The sequence below is a fragment of the Alosa pseudoharengus genome, unplaced genomic scaffold, assembly GCF_046254945.1.
Source record: "Alosa pseudoharengus isolate Yale_2024_CS ecotype anadromous, Long Island Sound unplaced genomic scaffold, YU_APseudo_1.1 YU_APseudo_1.1_scf_3, whole genome shotgun sequence".
NCBI lineage: Eukaryota > Metazoa > Chordata > Actinopteri > Clupeiformes > Clupeidae > Alosa > Alosa pseudoharengus.
The window spans coordinates 20,418,912-20,435,307 of NW_027468718.1; the positions used below are offsets into that span (position 1 = coordinate 20,418,912).

At 47.9% G+C, this 16,396-nt stretch overlaps 1 protein-coding gene across 1 annotated transcript in view; it reads left to right on the top strand.

The window, feature by feature from the left end:
- Nucleotides 1-16,396, top strand: part of grb14 (growth factor receptor-bound protein 14) — a 46,083-nt gene that overhangs the window by 1,920 nt on the left and 27,767 nt on the right. Inside the window, exons 2-3 of the mRNA XM_076262571.1 lie at nucleotides 6,200-6,422; nucleotides 8,953-9,082. Of these exons, the coding sequence (XP_076118686.1) occupies nucleotides 6,232-6,422; nucleotides 8,953-9,082 (321 nt within the window). The 5' untranslated portion in view covers nucleotides 6,200-6,231. The remainder of the gene's footprint in view (nucleotides 1-6,199; nucleotides 6,423-8,952; nucleotides 9,083-16,396) is intronic.

A 16,396-nucleotide genomic window follows, 5' to 3' on the forward strand; every position in this document is an offset into this window, starting at 1 on the left:
GTGTGTGTGTGTGTGTGTGTGTGTGTGTGTGTGTGTGTGTGTGTTGGTTGCATGAGTTCCATGTTAATGCTACATTAAGGCCATTGGCGAGAAAGAATGCAGGTATTGTGGTGCAGGGCACCAGCCTGTGTCTAAGTGTTTCGGGAGCATGCTAGGCTGTAATTACATGTTCTTGTGTATTGTTCATGTCTTTTGTATGACTCCAGTTTGCATGCTGAAATAGTGGGGCTGTGAGATTGCCACCCCTCAACCGGTTTTTCTTTGGAACCAGTTATTTAGTGAACAGGTTTTCACAGATGTTAGCTCACAACTGCCAACCCAGTGGCTAACATTATACAAAAGTGCGAAGGAGGTAAGAAATAAAAACAGTCATAGGAAGATGGAAATCTTATTACACACATTACACAAGTGTCACTTAAGTCATATTATTTGTATACTCAGTAAGGAAACATACGTAGACAAAGCTGCTATTCTAACACACACTCTATTTTGAATGATCCTTTTAAAAAAAGGATTATGGTTTAAAAAAAAGCACAGTCTATAAGTTTTACTAATTTCATGCCTCTTTGGGCATAACTGTTGTCTATGCACGTCAGTAAATCTGGGATCACTGAAGCTAGCAGTCTGCATTATGCATGATTCAGGATTAGTTAACCAATAAAGAAGCTTACACATCATTTGTAATTATACGGGTAATCATTGTTACCATTGTATTTGTTTTATTGTGGTCTCCATAGTCCTTCTTGATAAGTATTAGGCTGCTTGGTTTTTGCACAGAGAGGGTCAAACAGAATTGTCACGTATATATAGGACTTTGTAGCCGCCCAGGCATTTGCAACTAACACTGTTCATAAAAACGGTTGTGTTAAAAGTGGCAGAAAGAAAAACACAGATTAAGCTTCTATTCGGTGCACGTTGTCTTAACAGTTAATTCCGGGTTTGCCCAGTAATCAAATAAAAGTAGCCATCGAGGGCCAAGATTTCTGCAGGTTCATTTAACAGGTAATCTTTCCACCAAACAACAGGAATCCAAGTTGTAATTATTAGAATAAATCCTTCAAGCTGCCTCCAGCTTTAGCTCTCTAATCTTTGCTGTTCACGTTTTCGGGACTTAATATTATTGTGCTGCATTCAGAAATAACCTCACCTACACCACCCTCCCCACCACCCCCACCCAGTCCTCGCTGCTCTGACCATAACGCATATACATGACTACAAGAATGGGGGGGGGGGGGGGGGCTGTTATGCAAAAAGGATTTAGGGCAAGTTTAGGTTTCTGCCTCAAAAGACCATAAGGAGATTGGAATTGAAAATGGAATTGAAAATGCCTACTATATGTTGCGGATAACCTGTTGAAATATTTGAGAACCTCTGAAATCGTGTGTGTTTGAGGCACTGATGCAATAAAGGAATCAAATAGGTTTTCTTCAGAAAGATGTTCTGGTCAGTTTTCTCAAGACGCAGAGCCTAAGTGTCCCTTGCTGGGAACGAGACATTATCGCATAGATTTTTTTCTGTTGAATGTTATCAGTTAATGTTTGTAATAACACCATTGTGTATTTGCCAGAAATGCTCTAATCTCGTGGTGTGGGAGGGACTCAGATTGAGGAGTATATTGTGTTCTCATGATAAGATGATTTAATTACGCTTTGAATTTTTCTGTTTTCTCGTTTTATCCTCCGCCCCTTCCCTACAACAAGCCTGGTTCTCAAGCATCAGTCCTACAGAGCCCACCTTGGCACCCCATGACAATAGTTGTTATTCCTTTTTTCTCTCTGCTGTTTATGGTTTTCTTTTTTTGTTTATTTTTTATTTATTTTTTCTTTCTCTCAGCATAAGCAAGTGGCCCATTTACCAGCATTGTGCTGCATTCACAAATCTATTTCTCGGTCAGATGGTCCACTTTCTTTTCCTCCCTTTTTTAGTTGTTGTGCTCCTTGAGTATTTCGGTTGAAGAAAGGAAACTGCCAAGTTACACAAAACTGTTTTGTCACATGGTTTTGTCTATTGTTAATCCATCAGCATGAGGTGTTTTTGGCTGTTCAGTCATGCACAAAATGGCTCATACAATATAACCCCCACCCCACCCCACCAAACACACACACACACACACACACACACACCAGTGATCATCGGATCAACAGCACTGTCCCTGTCTTCACCACGATGGAAAGCATCAAAGAATTCAGCAGCATGCCTCATTTTTTAATAAACATTTTATTTGACGGCCCCCTTCCCTTTCCCCCTTCCCCTCCATCCCTCCTTCCCTCCCTCCCCTTCTTCCTCTCCGTCTTCTTCTTCATCCTCTACTTCTACATAAGCAGACTTCCAGTATGTCTCTTTTTAAACGCAGCCAGGCCCGCTGGGGCTCGGCCAAGTCTGGCCACACCGTGCTGCAGGTTGAGCTCCGAAAAGGCCAGAAGCGTGAGGTGGCAGCCGATGTGCGCTGTGTTTCTAATGTGCAATTATGTCTCTAGGTGACGGTCTAAGAATAACCGTTTCGGGCGCTATCCACAAGTGCAGCCCTGCTGCGTGAGCGAGCGCGTGGCTGAAAATAGCCACTGAGTGTGTCTGCTGTGGAGATCCGTCATCGATGTGATAATTACAGCGGGATGATGAGGATGGCAGAACCAAAGGGCCACAGCACTGCTTTTTAGGGTGGAACAACTCGATGGTTCCATAATAGTAAGCCCTGGCCCACCAACCCCCACACCCCACCGTCCCACTCAGCCCCCTCATTTTCTTCACTGTTGTCTATGAGCTTAAACCTCCCAGAAGTCAGGCCTGCTTGGCTAAATTCTGAGGAAAGGCTAGCCAGTACACTAGGCTACTATCGGGCCAGGGCTAGGCTATACGAGACTCGAGTGCCTTGCATCTGAAAAAAAAATCGATAGATGTAAGCTTATTAAAATTTGATGATGTGGTGAGGAGGAGCCTGCAGGGGAGACAATGATCCGTTTTCATGGTACCGCTCGCTGACGGTAAGAGCTGGTGAGCCACTCCCTAGTCCCATCAGTGGTCAGCGGGGCTAACCCACGAGTCACCCCGCTGTTGTGAAACTCTAGTTGGGCGGCGTTCCAGCCTGCTCCCCTCTCAGCTGTCTGTCTCACGCCATCTGACTCCAGACGTGGGTTCATTCCTCAGCTGTTCTGCGGGCAAGAACCAACTCATCCGAACTCAACTCGCACTGGCTGGGTCTCCGCTGCATGCAGCCTGTTGATTGAGAGCCGGCAAGGAGAGCTCGTGGAGGGAGACGGGGAAAGGGATAGCAAGAAAGACAGAGAAAGAGGGGGATAGAGAGAGAGAGAGAGAGAGAGAGCACTGCTGTGCAAATGAAGTGGCAACGTGCCCTGTGGGAGCAAGCCCCAACATGGCTGTGTAGGAGGCCTTGCACATGTGTGTGCAATAAATGGAAGCCCTCATCTCTCTCCTCTCTTTCTCTCTCTCTCTCTCTCTCTCTCTCTCCCCACCCTATCTCTCTCCTGAGCTTTCAGCAGAGGCACCATACGGACTAACCAGAACAGATGTGAAGCAGCTGGCGCTCAACTTCCTCTCTCTCTCCCTCTCTATCTCTATCCCTCTCTCTATCTATCTCTATCGCTCTCTTCCTGTCCTCCTCAGCTCTTCAGCATCATCCCTACTTCACGTTACAGTGCAGGTCCACGTGGGGCCCAAACCACCATTTTAACCAGCTCCCATTGTCCTCGTCACGCTTGGAAAGTGCAGATGGGCCCAGCCTTGATGGCCACTAAAATTAGCCGCGACTTTCCTTGTGTGCTTAATGTAATTAGAAAGCATTTGCATTGACTGATGCCAGAAGAATGCGGTTCAGCCTGGAGCTATTTTTGGACAGCCCCAAGTTGCTTGGCCCGAGTGACCTTGTTCAGCGGGACTTCAGCGAGCTCGCACTCTCGGTCAGTCGCAAGTCACACACACATTAACTTGCTCGATACACACACACACAGACACACACACACACACACACACACACACATTAACTTGCTCGACACACACACACGCACACACACACCACACATACACAATACACATACCCACACACGGGAGCACACAAACACTTAGGGAGTCACATACACACTCAATAAGCACACACATACACAGGCACACATGCACACACACACACACACACACACACACACACACACACACACACACACACAACCCACACAAACAATCACTTAGGCCTTAGGCATTCCGAGCGAATCTCCCATTCCCCCAGCCATTTAGCGTGTATCTCCACAAGGGCTTGGGGCTATCAGCTCTCTCACCCCGCTCCACTGTGGGCTTGTTTCCGGTCGCTCTCGGGCACCATTGTGTTTGTGTAAGTAAGTTTGGTCTCCAGAGAGAGGGGTGGTGGGGTGGGGTGGGGGTGGGGGGGTCTTTTCAGACGCTTGTGTCTTGGTGAAAAGGTAACCCAAGCCAGGTGGGGCCGCGTCATTGTTGCTGTCCCTCACCCCTAGAGCCCTGCAGACATGCGAGGGCTTGATAATACTGATGCGCCCCTTCATTTCCATCTAATTGCATCGCACTGCTTTACGGAAAAGGGGGAGAAAAGGCACAGAGAGTGACACAGAGGCTCGCTCAGCATGAGATAGACAGAGATAGACCACGAGAGAGAGGGGGGGGGGGAGGGGGGAGTGGAAAGGCGGAACGAGAGTGCCGAGTGAGCTCCTGCCCCGGCAAACAGGAGAGAGGCGCTGACAGATGTGCAGCCCACACCCCCCCCCCCCCAAGACGTGTTTTTAATTACACTTTCTGTGACATCACAGGGCTTTTGAACGCCCCATCCTCCACACAGACTCCTTGGACTCCACGGTCCTGTCTATGGGGGTTCAGCCTGAGCCACGCGGCCACCAAGGCTTCAGACAGGAGAACCATGTCAGATGTGAATCACCAAACCGTCAGAGAGAATGGGTTGCATACCTCGCATTGCTGTGGCTATCTCTTCAACCTATGGGAGCGTGAGTGTGTGTGTATGTCTGTGTGTGTGTGTGTGTATGTATGCGTGTGCGTGCGTGTGTGAGTGTGTGTGCGCGTGGTGGGGGCACTTCCTATTGTTACACATAACCCCGAGATTGGTGCTGTCTTTGGAAAAAAAACTGTCTGACTGCCCCTTCCCCTCCCACCTCTTGTGCTCTCTCACCCCAAACACACCCTCGACAGTGATGCAGCTCTCGGCCACTGGCCCTCAGGAGGTGCTCTGTCACTCCACATGATCACCAAACACACACACACACACATTCTCCCCCCCCTCTCTTTCCCCCCCCCCCCCCACACACACACACACACATGGGAGCACACACGCACACTCAGGGAGTTTAAAGTACAACCGGGAGCCCGAGCACAGAGCCTGTGTGACAAAGAAACAGTCGGCCGCGCTGCTTGCTTTGCCTTGCTGGCCGCCCTCCAGAGCTCATTACAGAAACTTAGTTGCATACCAACAAAGAAGAAACCCTCCAGTGGTCCCGGGGCCACGGCCGCCGCCACCGCCGCTCCGCTTCAAGGTAGTTCTTGACCGCTCAGTCAGCACGAGGGACAACAGAGAGGAAGATTGGAGCACAAAAGCCCAAACGAAAAGTGGGAAAGTGGACAAAAGAAAAACAAAACAAAACAATAGTTGGTAGTCTTTTGTGTTTTTTGGAGCAGAACAAGACCCACAAAGACAGATAAATAAGGAAGGAGCAAAAGACATTTTTTTTTTTCTTCGACTGTCCATTTTTTAACATTTATTTGAACACTTGAACAGCGTGTCAAAGTGCGCAGGGCTCGTCCGGGAGTCAAAAATAACTTTATTGTGGCGGATCATGTTTTGGTAGGAGGGATCGGTTTGCCCTGACGGGACGGCCTGACGGACAGCAGATGAGGCAGGGTGGCTTTCCTGGGCGCTGGGAGAGGAGGAACTGAGCGTGCTCCTCGCTCTCTCTCTCTCTCGCTCTCTCTCTCTCTCTGTGCTCATCTCTCTCTCTCTCACTCCACATACTCACACACAAACACACACACACACAGACTCGCATACACACACTCTTTCTCTCTCTCTCTCTCTCTCTCTCTCTCTCTCTCTCTCTTTCACACACCCACACACACTACCCACACACACACACACACAGACACACACACACACACATTCGACCCACAGTCCCCAATCCCTGGCGTCTCCCTCTGTGTCTCTCCCCCGCTCCAGATGATGCGTTGGATATAGCCGGCTGGCGCCCCATGAGTGATATGAGTAAGGCACTGGAAGACATCCACAGCTCTGACAGCCTCGGCGAGAAAGCGGCCATCTTTCGCAGCGGGAAGGCGAACACCAGCGGCTTCACCAGCCCTGCCCTCATCCCCCTGAGAGCCCCCTTCCTAACGCCACATGCCCCGCACAGCCGGACCACCACGCTCCACAAGGGGGACAGGTACGCGACCGCCTCTCCGCTCGCTCGCTCTCTCTCTCCTCTCGCTTTATCTCTCCCCCTCTCTCTCTCTCTCTATTTTGCTGTCTCATTCTTGGTGCCCCTGCCCCTGCTAAAACTGGGAATCAAAACACACAGATGCTTTTGACTTTGTTCCATTCGCTTGCGACTGATTAAATGCTCGTTCGTGACGAGTGGAAGCAGCACACTAACAACTGGTAATGTGAGTATGAGTGCATATTCTTTCGGAAGCGCCTGTTAGGATGTGTATGCGTGTGTTTGGAGGTGTGTGTGTTTGTTTCTGTGTGTGTGCAAGAGAGAGAGCGAGAAAGATTGTGTGTTTGAGTGTGTGTGAATGTTTGACTGTGGTCTATGAGCTGCGTACCCAGCCGTGCACCGGTGTCTATCAGTGCTGATACTGTAAGTCACTTTTTAAAAGTTAATCTTTAACATATGTGATCAGCCAGTGCATGCAGTGTGCCCTCACGGGCTAAGAATAGTGCAGCCTTTGTATTCCCCTGCAGCCTGGGCAGAGAGGGTCCAGTTGAAAAATGGCAATAGACTTTGTACCTGTAAACACTTGTGGTGAGCACACAATTGTCCCCAAGTGCTTTCTACACAAAATCTGACAGCCGATAGAAAGAATTGAGCGCAAATCAAGCACCTGTTACTTTCCTGGGCGTAATGAGTAACTTAGTAACTGCGTGTGTGTGTACAGAACAGTTAAGATATGTCAGAGTGGAACAGAAGCTGGCATTCAACGTATAAGCACTGTAAAAAAAAAAGCCTATTTTTTTTTTAATACTCTCACAGGACACTGGCCAATGTTCCAAAATTTTTTTGTTATGGCCTCACCCTCGCCTGAGCAGAGCGTTCCATACACAAAAGGTTGCTTTCTCAGCCTGCGTTTTGATGTTAGCGGATTAAGCGGACACGCTTCTTTGCGTTTGTGGGATAAACAACATAACAGCCATCATGGCCGCCTGGTATCCTCAGAAGGTCTCATCCACCCCACCCCTTACCCCCACCCTGCCCTACCCCGCCCTACCCCGCCTTCCCCCAAAAGCCCAGATAAACAAAGCAGGCGCACAAGTGCACCCCATTCTTTATTTACGGGAGTTGTTGTGTACAGATAAAGTGATGACAAATCAAAGAAGGCACTCATGCACTCATGCAGGCTTGCACACTGGTGTAGCAGGTGTGAGGACAGTGAAGAAGTGCGTACGCGTGTGTGTTTGCCTGTTTGTCTGTGCGCGTGTGTGTGTGTGCACAAGTGTATGTGTGTGTTTGCGTGTGCGCATATGTTAGAGCATGTTTCCAGTTTTTTCTCTTTGCTTTTCTCTGTATATGTTCGTATGTGTGTGTCTGCGTGTGTATGTACGCTTGTGTGGTGTACACGGGTTAGTGTTTGGGTTCGTGTGCGTGTCTTTGTGCGTATGTGCGTGCACGTGTGTGTGCTGAGTATATTGTGTGTGTATGTTCCTATGTGTGTGTGTGTGTGTGTGTGTGTGTGTGTGTGTCTATGTGTCTGGCTGATGTTTTTGGGCTGGAGAGGGTTCAGTGATTAAAGTGCCCTTAGTGAGACCCTTGAGTGCTGAGCTTGGAGGCTCTAGTCATGCACGTCTTTATTTATCTTTCTCATCAAATATGTGGCGCTCTGTCTCTCCCTCCCTCCTTCCCTCATCCCTCCCTCCTTCTCTGTCTCTGTCCGTCTTTCTGTCCTTCTGGCTCGCTTGCTTCTCTCTCACCCTCTACCTCTCCTTGCTTGGGTGTGTCATCTGTTTGGTCAACGAGGAAGTGCAGTGTCACCACACACACACACACACACACACACACACACACACACACACACACACACACACACACACACACACACACAAACAAACACACAAGCACACACAAGCACTTACATAGATAGAACAACACCTACACTCAACTCTACCACCTACATATTCCCTCTTATGTTCAGTTTCCACACACACACACACACACACACACACACACACACACACACACACACACAAATATACAAAGCAAAGTGAGTACCACAAATGTGCTGGTTCTCATACTGACTGGATAAGAGAGGGGGATATGTGATGTTCCAAGTGCGCGTCCCTTCCCTTCCCAGTAGACCTTGTGCTGCGGGGTTAACATGGTTAACTGTGTCACGCTGCCAGCAACAGAGACAATTACCCATTCATCTGGAGCTGCAGCATGACATCACCTCAGTCTGTCTCTCCTCAGCAGACACACACAAATGTACACACACACACACACACACACACACACACTTGTACATGCACACGCACACACACTTGTACACACGCGCGCGCACACACACACACACACACACACACACACACACACACACACACACACACACACACACACACACACTTGTACATGCACACACACACACTTGTACACATGCGCGCGCACACACACACACACACACACACACACACACACACACACAGTCTTTAGCTCAAACGCTCATTTTGCCCCTCTTCCTGCTTGTGTGCCCCTTCTGCAGGAGAAGTGGAGAGGGAGACGACACGCTGGCGAGCCCCGTGCCAAACCCTTTCCCCGAGCTCTTCAACTCCACCGTCTCCTCGCTGGTGTCCGAGTGCCTGCTCCCCTGGACCAAAAGCAGCTCAACTCAGGTGAGACATGCTGCTGCTGCCGCTGCTGTTGCCGCTGTTGCTGCCGCTGTTGCTGCCGCTGTTGCTACTGCTGCTATTGCATGTCTTGAAGAAGCTGGTCTGACTTTGAAACACATTTATTTTATTGTATTTATCCTTTGTTTAACAAGGGTACTCACATTAAGACAGTGGTGAGCCTTGGACATGCACACACACACACACATACACACACACACACACACACACATATACACATCCAAAGTTACTGGTGTAGGCCCTGCTCCTACTTTTGCGTGTAGTTTAAGGTTGCAGACCTGCCAACTTGTACGCACTTTGCGTAGCAAACACGCATTTACACATCAAAGTACGCCGGTACGATTTCTTACTTAAAAATACGCAATAATGAGCAGACATCAAACCTCTCTGTGAATTAGAATCTCCCGCAAATCTATTTTATGTGTGAAATACAGAGAGAAAGTGACAAGTAAGAATTACAGACAGAGCATAGTGGCCTCTTTTATGCTATTTACTCTCCAGGCAACGGTGGGTTAAATGAAAGACTTGATGAGGTGAGCTTAACAAGTGTTAACATGCAAGATTCGAGTTCTCACAGCTGCCGTTTTGCTAAACTAAAAAATCTCTCTTTTTTTTTTATCCCACGACCACCCCCCTCTTCGGAGGACAACTTTATTTTTAATAGAGAAATACACCTGTGGTGTACTGCTCAATGAATTACATTCAAATTTGATTTCACTTAACACCCTATTTTAGTGAGAAGATATCTGTAAACAGGGGAGGGGTAGCATACATAGGTCTGGTGCAGGGTTTCCGTTGTCCGGTAATTACCGGACATTGGCCGGAAAAAAAATTAAATGTCCGACAAAATTAAATCTCTCCGGTCAAATTGTCCGATTGAAATTGGCTAATAATCCCGTCCCCCTAACGGAATCTGAATTTGAGAATAAGCCTTAAAATGTAAGCCTAAGCAATCCGTCCTCTGGCTATGTTTTTAAATGTAGGCTACAGGCTCTACCGTTTGAAAGCTATTAAACAACACACATAGCCTATGCTGCATTTCAAATAGGGAAACATTTCAAATAGGAAGCGCACGCTTAAAACGTCCATGTTAAACAACGAACAAATGAGTGAGGCGGTTCAAACATGGCCAGGCCCAGGCAGATTAGCCTTAAAAGTTTTTTCAGAGGCCAGACTCGATTACTTGTTCACCAGTTATTTCAGTTCACATTATATATTTCCATGTGTTACTGGTTGTTAAAGTTTTCATAACTAAAAGGCACTCAGGGAGCACAGACCTCTCCATGGCCAAATGCAGCCTAGGGGACCTAGGCTAAATATTTTGAGCTGCTCAGGGATGAGTGTTCAATTTGTTTTTTTCTGTGGAGCTTCTAGATAATTGTTCTTGATTAGTTGCGCAAAAACAAGCGAGAACAAATAATAGGCTTGGCTTCCAGACGGATCTATCACTTTAGTTTGGATAATGTAATCATTACAGCCTCACAGATGGCAGAAAGACACCGCCATCTGAGTGCATGCATGGCATGCGCAAGTGAAATTCTTTAAAACCAATCAGTAATTTGCATTAGTCAGCAGGTAATAATTGAACATTTAATGTATTTTTTTATGAAAAAACAAAACAAAACATGTAGGCTATTGTGAGTTAAGGGATAGCCTGCACACTGACAACAGCAGATGTCCATAAGCCTCTACTGTAGCCTATATTCAGGTGAATTAATATATTGGCGTAACATGAGGGATAGATGTATTTCTTTATAAAAGAAATATCTAATAATAATGGATTGAAAAGAGGTAATAATAGACCATACATGATAATTGTATTTTTTGTGTTTTGTTGTGTTTGAACCCTGCTCTGCCTCCTACCTCTGGAGCAAATCCACTGTTGAGTTGTGAAAAATGCAAATGGCTCGCTAGCGAGCGAGCACCAGACATTTCTGAACCAGTTATGGCAGTATGTAAATGAGAAAGGAATGCACGCAGGGAAGCGCCGTGTCAGCAAGGGCCCGCACGCTCTCTCTCCGAGAGACCCCCCCCCACACACACACACACACATACACACACACACACATATACACACACACACATATACACACACACATGCACATGCAAACACGTGTGATCCAGATACGTGTGCTCCAATGCAAATATGATCTCGTTTCTCCTTTTTTTTATATTCTTTACTATGATGCTGTGCAGTATTCATGCATAATAGAGTCATGAGCCTGGTTATCATACAGACCTCTTCATTAAGGCGGCATGCGCATGCTAATTTGGATGGCGAGAGGCGAAACTCACCCGACAACTTCCAAGAAAGACAAAAAAAAGCATAATGATAGGAAAGAGGAAGAGAAAAAGAGAGACGCGCATTCTGTCCTCTGGGCTGTGATGTGGAGGTGTAGTGTTGCACACTGGCCGCTCTGGCTGTGTACAGCAGGCATTTTATCAGACACCCCTGCACTAGAGCCCAGCGAGGAAGAGATAGGAGACCGGTGCGGGAGGGGGAGGTGTGTGTGTGTGTGTGTGTGTGTGTGTGTGTGTGTGTGTGTCTGTTGTGTGTGTGTGTGTGTGTGTGTGTGTGTGTGTGTGTGTGTGTGTGTCTGTTGTGTGTGTGTGTGTGTGTGTTTGTGTGTGTGTGTCTGTGTGTGTCTGTGTGTATGTGTGTGTGTGTGTCTGTGTGTATGTGTGTGTGTGCGTGTGTGTGTGTTTGTGTGTGTGTGTCTGTGTGTGTCTGTGTGTATGTATGTGTGTGTGTCTGTGTGTATGTGTGTGTGTGCGTGTGTGCGTGTGTGTGTGTGTGTGTGTGTGTGTGTGTGTGTGTGTGGAGGGCGGGAGGTGGTTGGGTGGCGAGGAGCACTGGCTCTGGATCGGATTACACTCCTCAGTAGAGCCCAGCACCAATTCTATCAGGGCTAGCATGGCGCTGCGCGAGCAGCCAATAACTCTTTAGTGCCCGCTTATATAACCACTGATGCGGCCTCCTCTCCTCTCCACCCCACTCCGCCAGAATCCTAACCTGCAGATCTGGAGCCCTGATTGAGCTACGACGGGGTTTTTTTTTTTTTACCATCAGCTTGCTAACAGTCACTGGAGTGGGTTGAAGTGTTTGTGTTAAAAGAGGGTGTAAGCTGGACGTGTTAAAAAAGGCCCTGGATTTCGAGTTGTCGGATTTTGGAGGATCTGCTGAAACAAGCAATTTCAGCGATTACAGATGAACTCTTGGCGAAACAAACAAAAAAACCCCAAACAGAACAAAAAAGAAATGACACGACCTGCCAAAGTTGTTTCGCAGGACAGCTTCCCGCCCCTCGGCTGTTGAGTCGGGCGACCGACACGCTTTGACTATTGGCTGAGGTGCCGGTCGCTTGCCAGCAGGGTGCTTATTACTATCACTAATCACTCCATGTCTGCGATTGTCTGCAAAGGCCAGTTCGCAGCCCTGACTCATTTCTGCAAATTATAGTGCTCAGTGTTAAGCAGGAGCAATATCAGCAGCATTATCCACCAATTCAGCTCTCTAATGAATGTCTTCATCATGCTCCTTCTCTTCCTCACCCCTAATTGGGAACAAGAGCCAGTGATTGGGTGATTCCTTGGCCTCTGCTTAATCAGATTATTTGTTCCTTTTTGTATCGGCTGATCAGGTGGATCTTTTGTCCTTTTTTTATTGTGCTTGATTATCTCTCTTTTTTTCTTCTTCATGTGTTTGCGCCGTGTCTCTGGTCGCAAATGAGCGCTTGTTACCTGACTCCCATGCTTGACCTGGGTCTCACAGTGGTACATTAGGGAGCGATTTCAATCCGCTAATGCCTGTCGTGCATTGTTCCAAAGAGGGCTGGGGATTAGCATGGATTTGCCATTATTTTTGGATGGTCAGAGGGTTCGGTACTTAAGGGGGGAGACAGGCACCTCAGTGACCCCCCACCCACCACCACCACCACCATCACTCCCCATCCCCACCCGAAAATCAAATCAAAGCCCTTCATTGCATGGTGCTCCTTGTTAGTCCAAGTCTGAATGAGGTCTTCACTCTGGCCACCTGATGAGGGCTGTGTTTGCCCTCTGTGGTGACCGTCTTTCTCCTCACTCTTTGAGAGGCAACAATGGCAGGGACAATGGGGGAATATGTCCGAGTGACCAGCTGTTTGTCCGTCAACGCTCCGCTGAGCCGCCGGAGGGGTCAAGATCCAGTCCATCGCAGCTCTCCAGGGAAAGATGACATCACCCCCCCCCCCACCCCTCCACACCACACCACCCCCGAGCTCTCTTTCTCTCACACTCTCACTCTCAATAGATGCAGTGGCTGGCTGAGTGGGCTGAAAGTGCTGTATCATGGGGACCCCCCGAAGGCCCCTGTGCTCCCTCGGCCTGCCTTTGTTACGATGCCTCTCTCCCAAGCTCTCTCTCTCTCTGTCTCTCTCTCTCTCTGTCTCTCTATCTCTCTCTCTCTCTCTCCATCTCTCTTTGTCTCTCTCTCTCTGTCTCTCTCTTGGGCGTTCATGAGGAGAGCGTCAGTGCAGAGTGAAAGATAGGCCACTCACGTCGCCTGTCAATCCTGAGGGTGTGTGATTGTGTGTGTGTGTGTGTGTGTGTGTGTGTGTGTGTGTGTGTGTGTGTGTGTGTGTGTGTGTGTGTGTGTGTGTGTGTGTCTGTGGGTCCGTATGTCTGTGTGTCTGTGTGTCTAAATATACCACCACCACCCTGTTGCACCAGCCTTACAGCAGCACAAAGACAAATTATCAGCTTCAAAACAACATTTGTTTGCATTACTGTCGTTCTTACAACATATTTAAATTCCGGCTGATATTTGCTCTGTCCTCCCATATTGTCTGACAGCAGCTGCCCTGATCAGTTTGAGTGAGTGGCCTGGGTGTTTGTTATTTTCCGTAGGCTCCCTGGCTTAGACTAAGGCTCAGTGTTTGATTGGGAGTCGCCTGAAGGGCCTGGTCCCTATTGGCACATCATTGTTTTATGTGGGCTTTCATAGCTGTTTTGGCCGTGAGAAAGCACTTTGCCAAAGACCCCCCCCCCTCCCAGCCCCTTCTCAGCCAAACCCCGACGTGTCATGGTACATTTGCATGAGAAAAGAGCTGAGTCATGATTGCCACAGGCCCCTGGGTGTCTTCCCATGTACCCCAGCCCCTCCGATTCACACGTAAGCCCCTATGCTGTTCCCCAGCCCTTGCTTGTGATCCTCTTTCACACTCCAGTACATCTGTCAGAATTCAACTTGATGGATCTCCCGCACCCATCCCCCCCCCGTATAAAAAATATGGCCCATATTACCACCACATTATTCATGAAAGCCAGCCGAATCAGTCTGCTTGGATGGTCAGAGTGGTACCGTTAACTCTGGGAACGCACGGATGGAGATGGCTTGATGTCTTATTTTCGTCAAAGCGGCGATCGGAGAAGGGCATTACTCATGAAGAATTGATGGCCTTTTAAAGAGACTTCATGAATAGGGAAGTGCGGTTCTCACTGTGAGCAGACTGAACATGACACAGTGCCTAATGAGGGAAACAGCGCAAGTCATTTAAAGCTGTTTTATAAGCTCCAGCTGCATCTCACCCCCCCTCATATAGGGCTCAGCATACTGCAGTCAAAGAGCCGAGAGACAGAGAGAGAGAGAGACAGAGAAGAGCAAGAGAGAGAGAGAGAGAGAGAGAGAAAGGGAGAGAGGGATGAAACAAACAGAAAACATGGGAGGATAGACAGCATTACAGACAGATAGGCGGATTGATATACAGATAGGCAGATACAGAAACGGCGAGAGAAGATAAAGTGTGAGCATGCATGCCAATTGCCAAAGATTATGTATTATTTTTAACAGTCGTGAGTGCTGGGTCTCAGCATGTTCTGTTGCACTTCAAGGACTGAAGGTTATCCATCCTCCTTGGAACCCATTTGGAACAGGCTGCAATGTTTCAAGGAAACAGAGCGGGTATTCTTAACCCACGTGTTATCTCATCCCTCTGTCCTCTGTCCTCCATCTCTCTCTTCATTGACTGAGCTAAAAAATACTTAAAGGACAACCGCACAACTGTGCTTTGGTTTGGTTTATGTTCTTGTCAAATTTTTAGTTTGGCAAACCTTAAGGTGTCAGAAATGGATAATTACCTATTTTACATGAGTTGATGTTTTGTGTAAGACCTGGGATAAGTGAATCAGTGTTAGTTCTTTTCCTCTTCCTCCCTCCCTCTCTCTCTCTCTCTCTCTCTCTGTCTCTCTCTCTCTCTCTCACTGTGCCATATCACCGGCACTTATGTGACTACCTTGTGAAATAGAATACTAGTGCACTTTGGAGCATGACCTGAAGTCAGATCCCTTTGCTCAGGGAGCCTTCCACCGGCGTGTGCCTTCCACACAAAGCCTTTAGCTGTTGCCTCCACTCGCATGCAAAGCCCTGTGAAAATGGCAGTTATCTCACGTAGGCCTGGCCTATCCAATCCCCAGTGGCAAATGGCACCGGCATCATGTTCTGCCATAAAAACGAATTGTCACAAAACGTTTCATGCCAAGTAGTTACTTTTATTGTGTTTCCGCATGGAATATGCTGTCTCTTTGTTTGTAGAAGGTTGTGAGGAAAAACAAACAAAAGTTTTAGAGGTTACCAGAAGACAGTATACAGTGTAGTGTCAAGACAGTCAAGAGACTGTCATGGGGTTTGTGATATCATACATCAAGTACATAATTTAGTGAATGTATACATAATGTAAACTTCATTTAAACTCTGCCCTTGGTTGTGAAAGTACATCTACCAAAGTGCTCAAACCAAATCACTCTATCCGAACCACTCAATGACCCTGTGAAGACAATAAAAGTAGCAGACATCTGACAGACTCTGATAAACCCTCAGACACCAGGTTGCACTTTAGACTGCATGTACGTTTCTTAGCCACACGCTCAGGGGACCTTCGGTTGGGACACATCAAGACAGCCAGAGGCCAGGGCAGAATAGCAGAGCAATCACATCTCTCTCTCTCTCTCTCCTTCTGTGTGTGTGTGTGTGTGTGTGTGTGTGTCTGTGTGTGTGTGCGTGCGTGTGTGTGCGAGTGTGTGCGTGCACCGCAGACTGGCCAGCCGGCACTCAGACGGGGCCGGTGTTCGGTTCAGCCGTCTGACTCATCAGGAATGTCTGCACCAGTGCGAGGCTATCGCTGTTCCAGCACCGGGAACTTCTACCTCTCTCTCACACACACACACACACACACACACACACACACACACACACACACACACAGTCACACACACACACACACACACACACACACACACACACACACACACACAGTCACACAC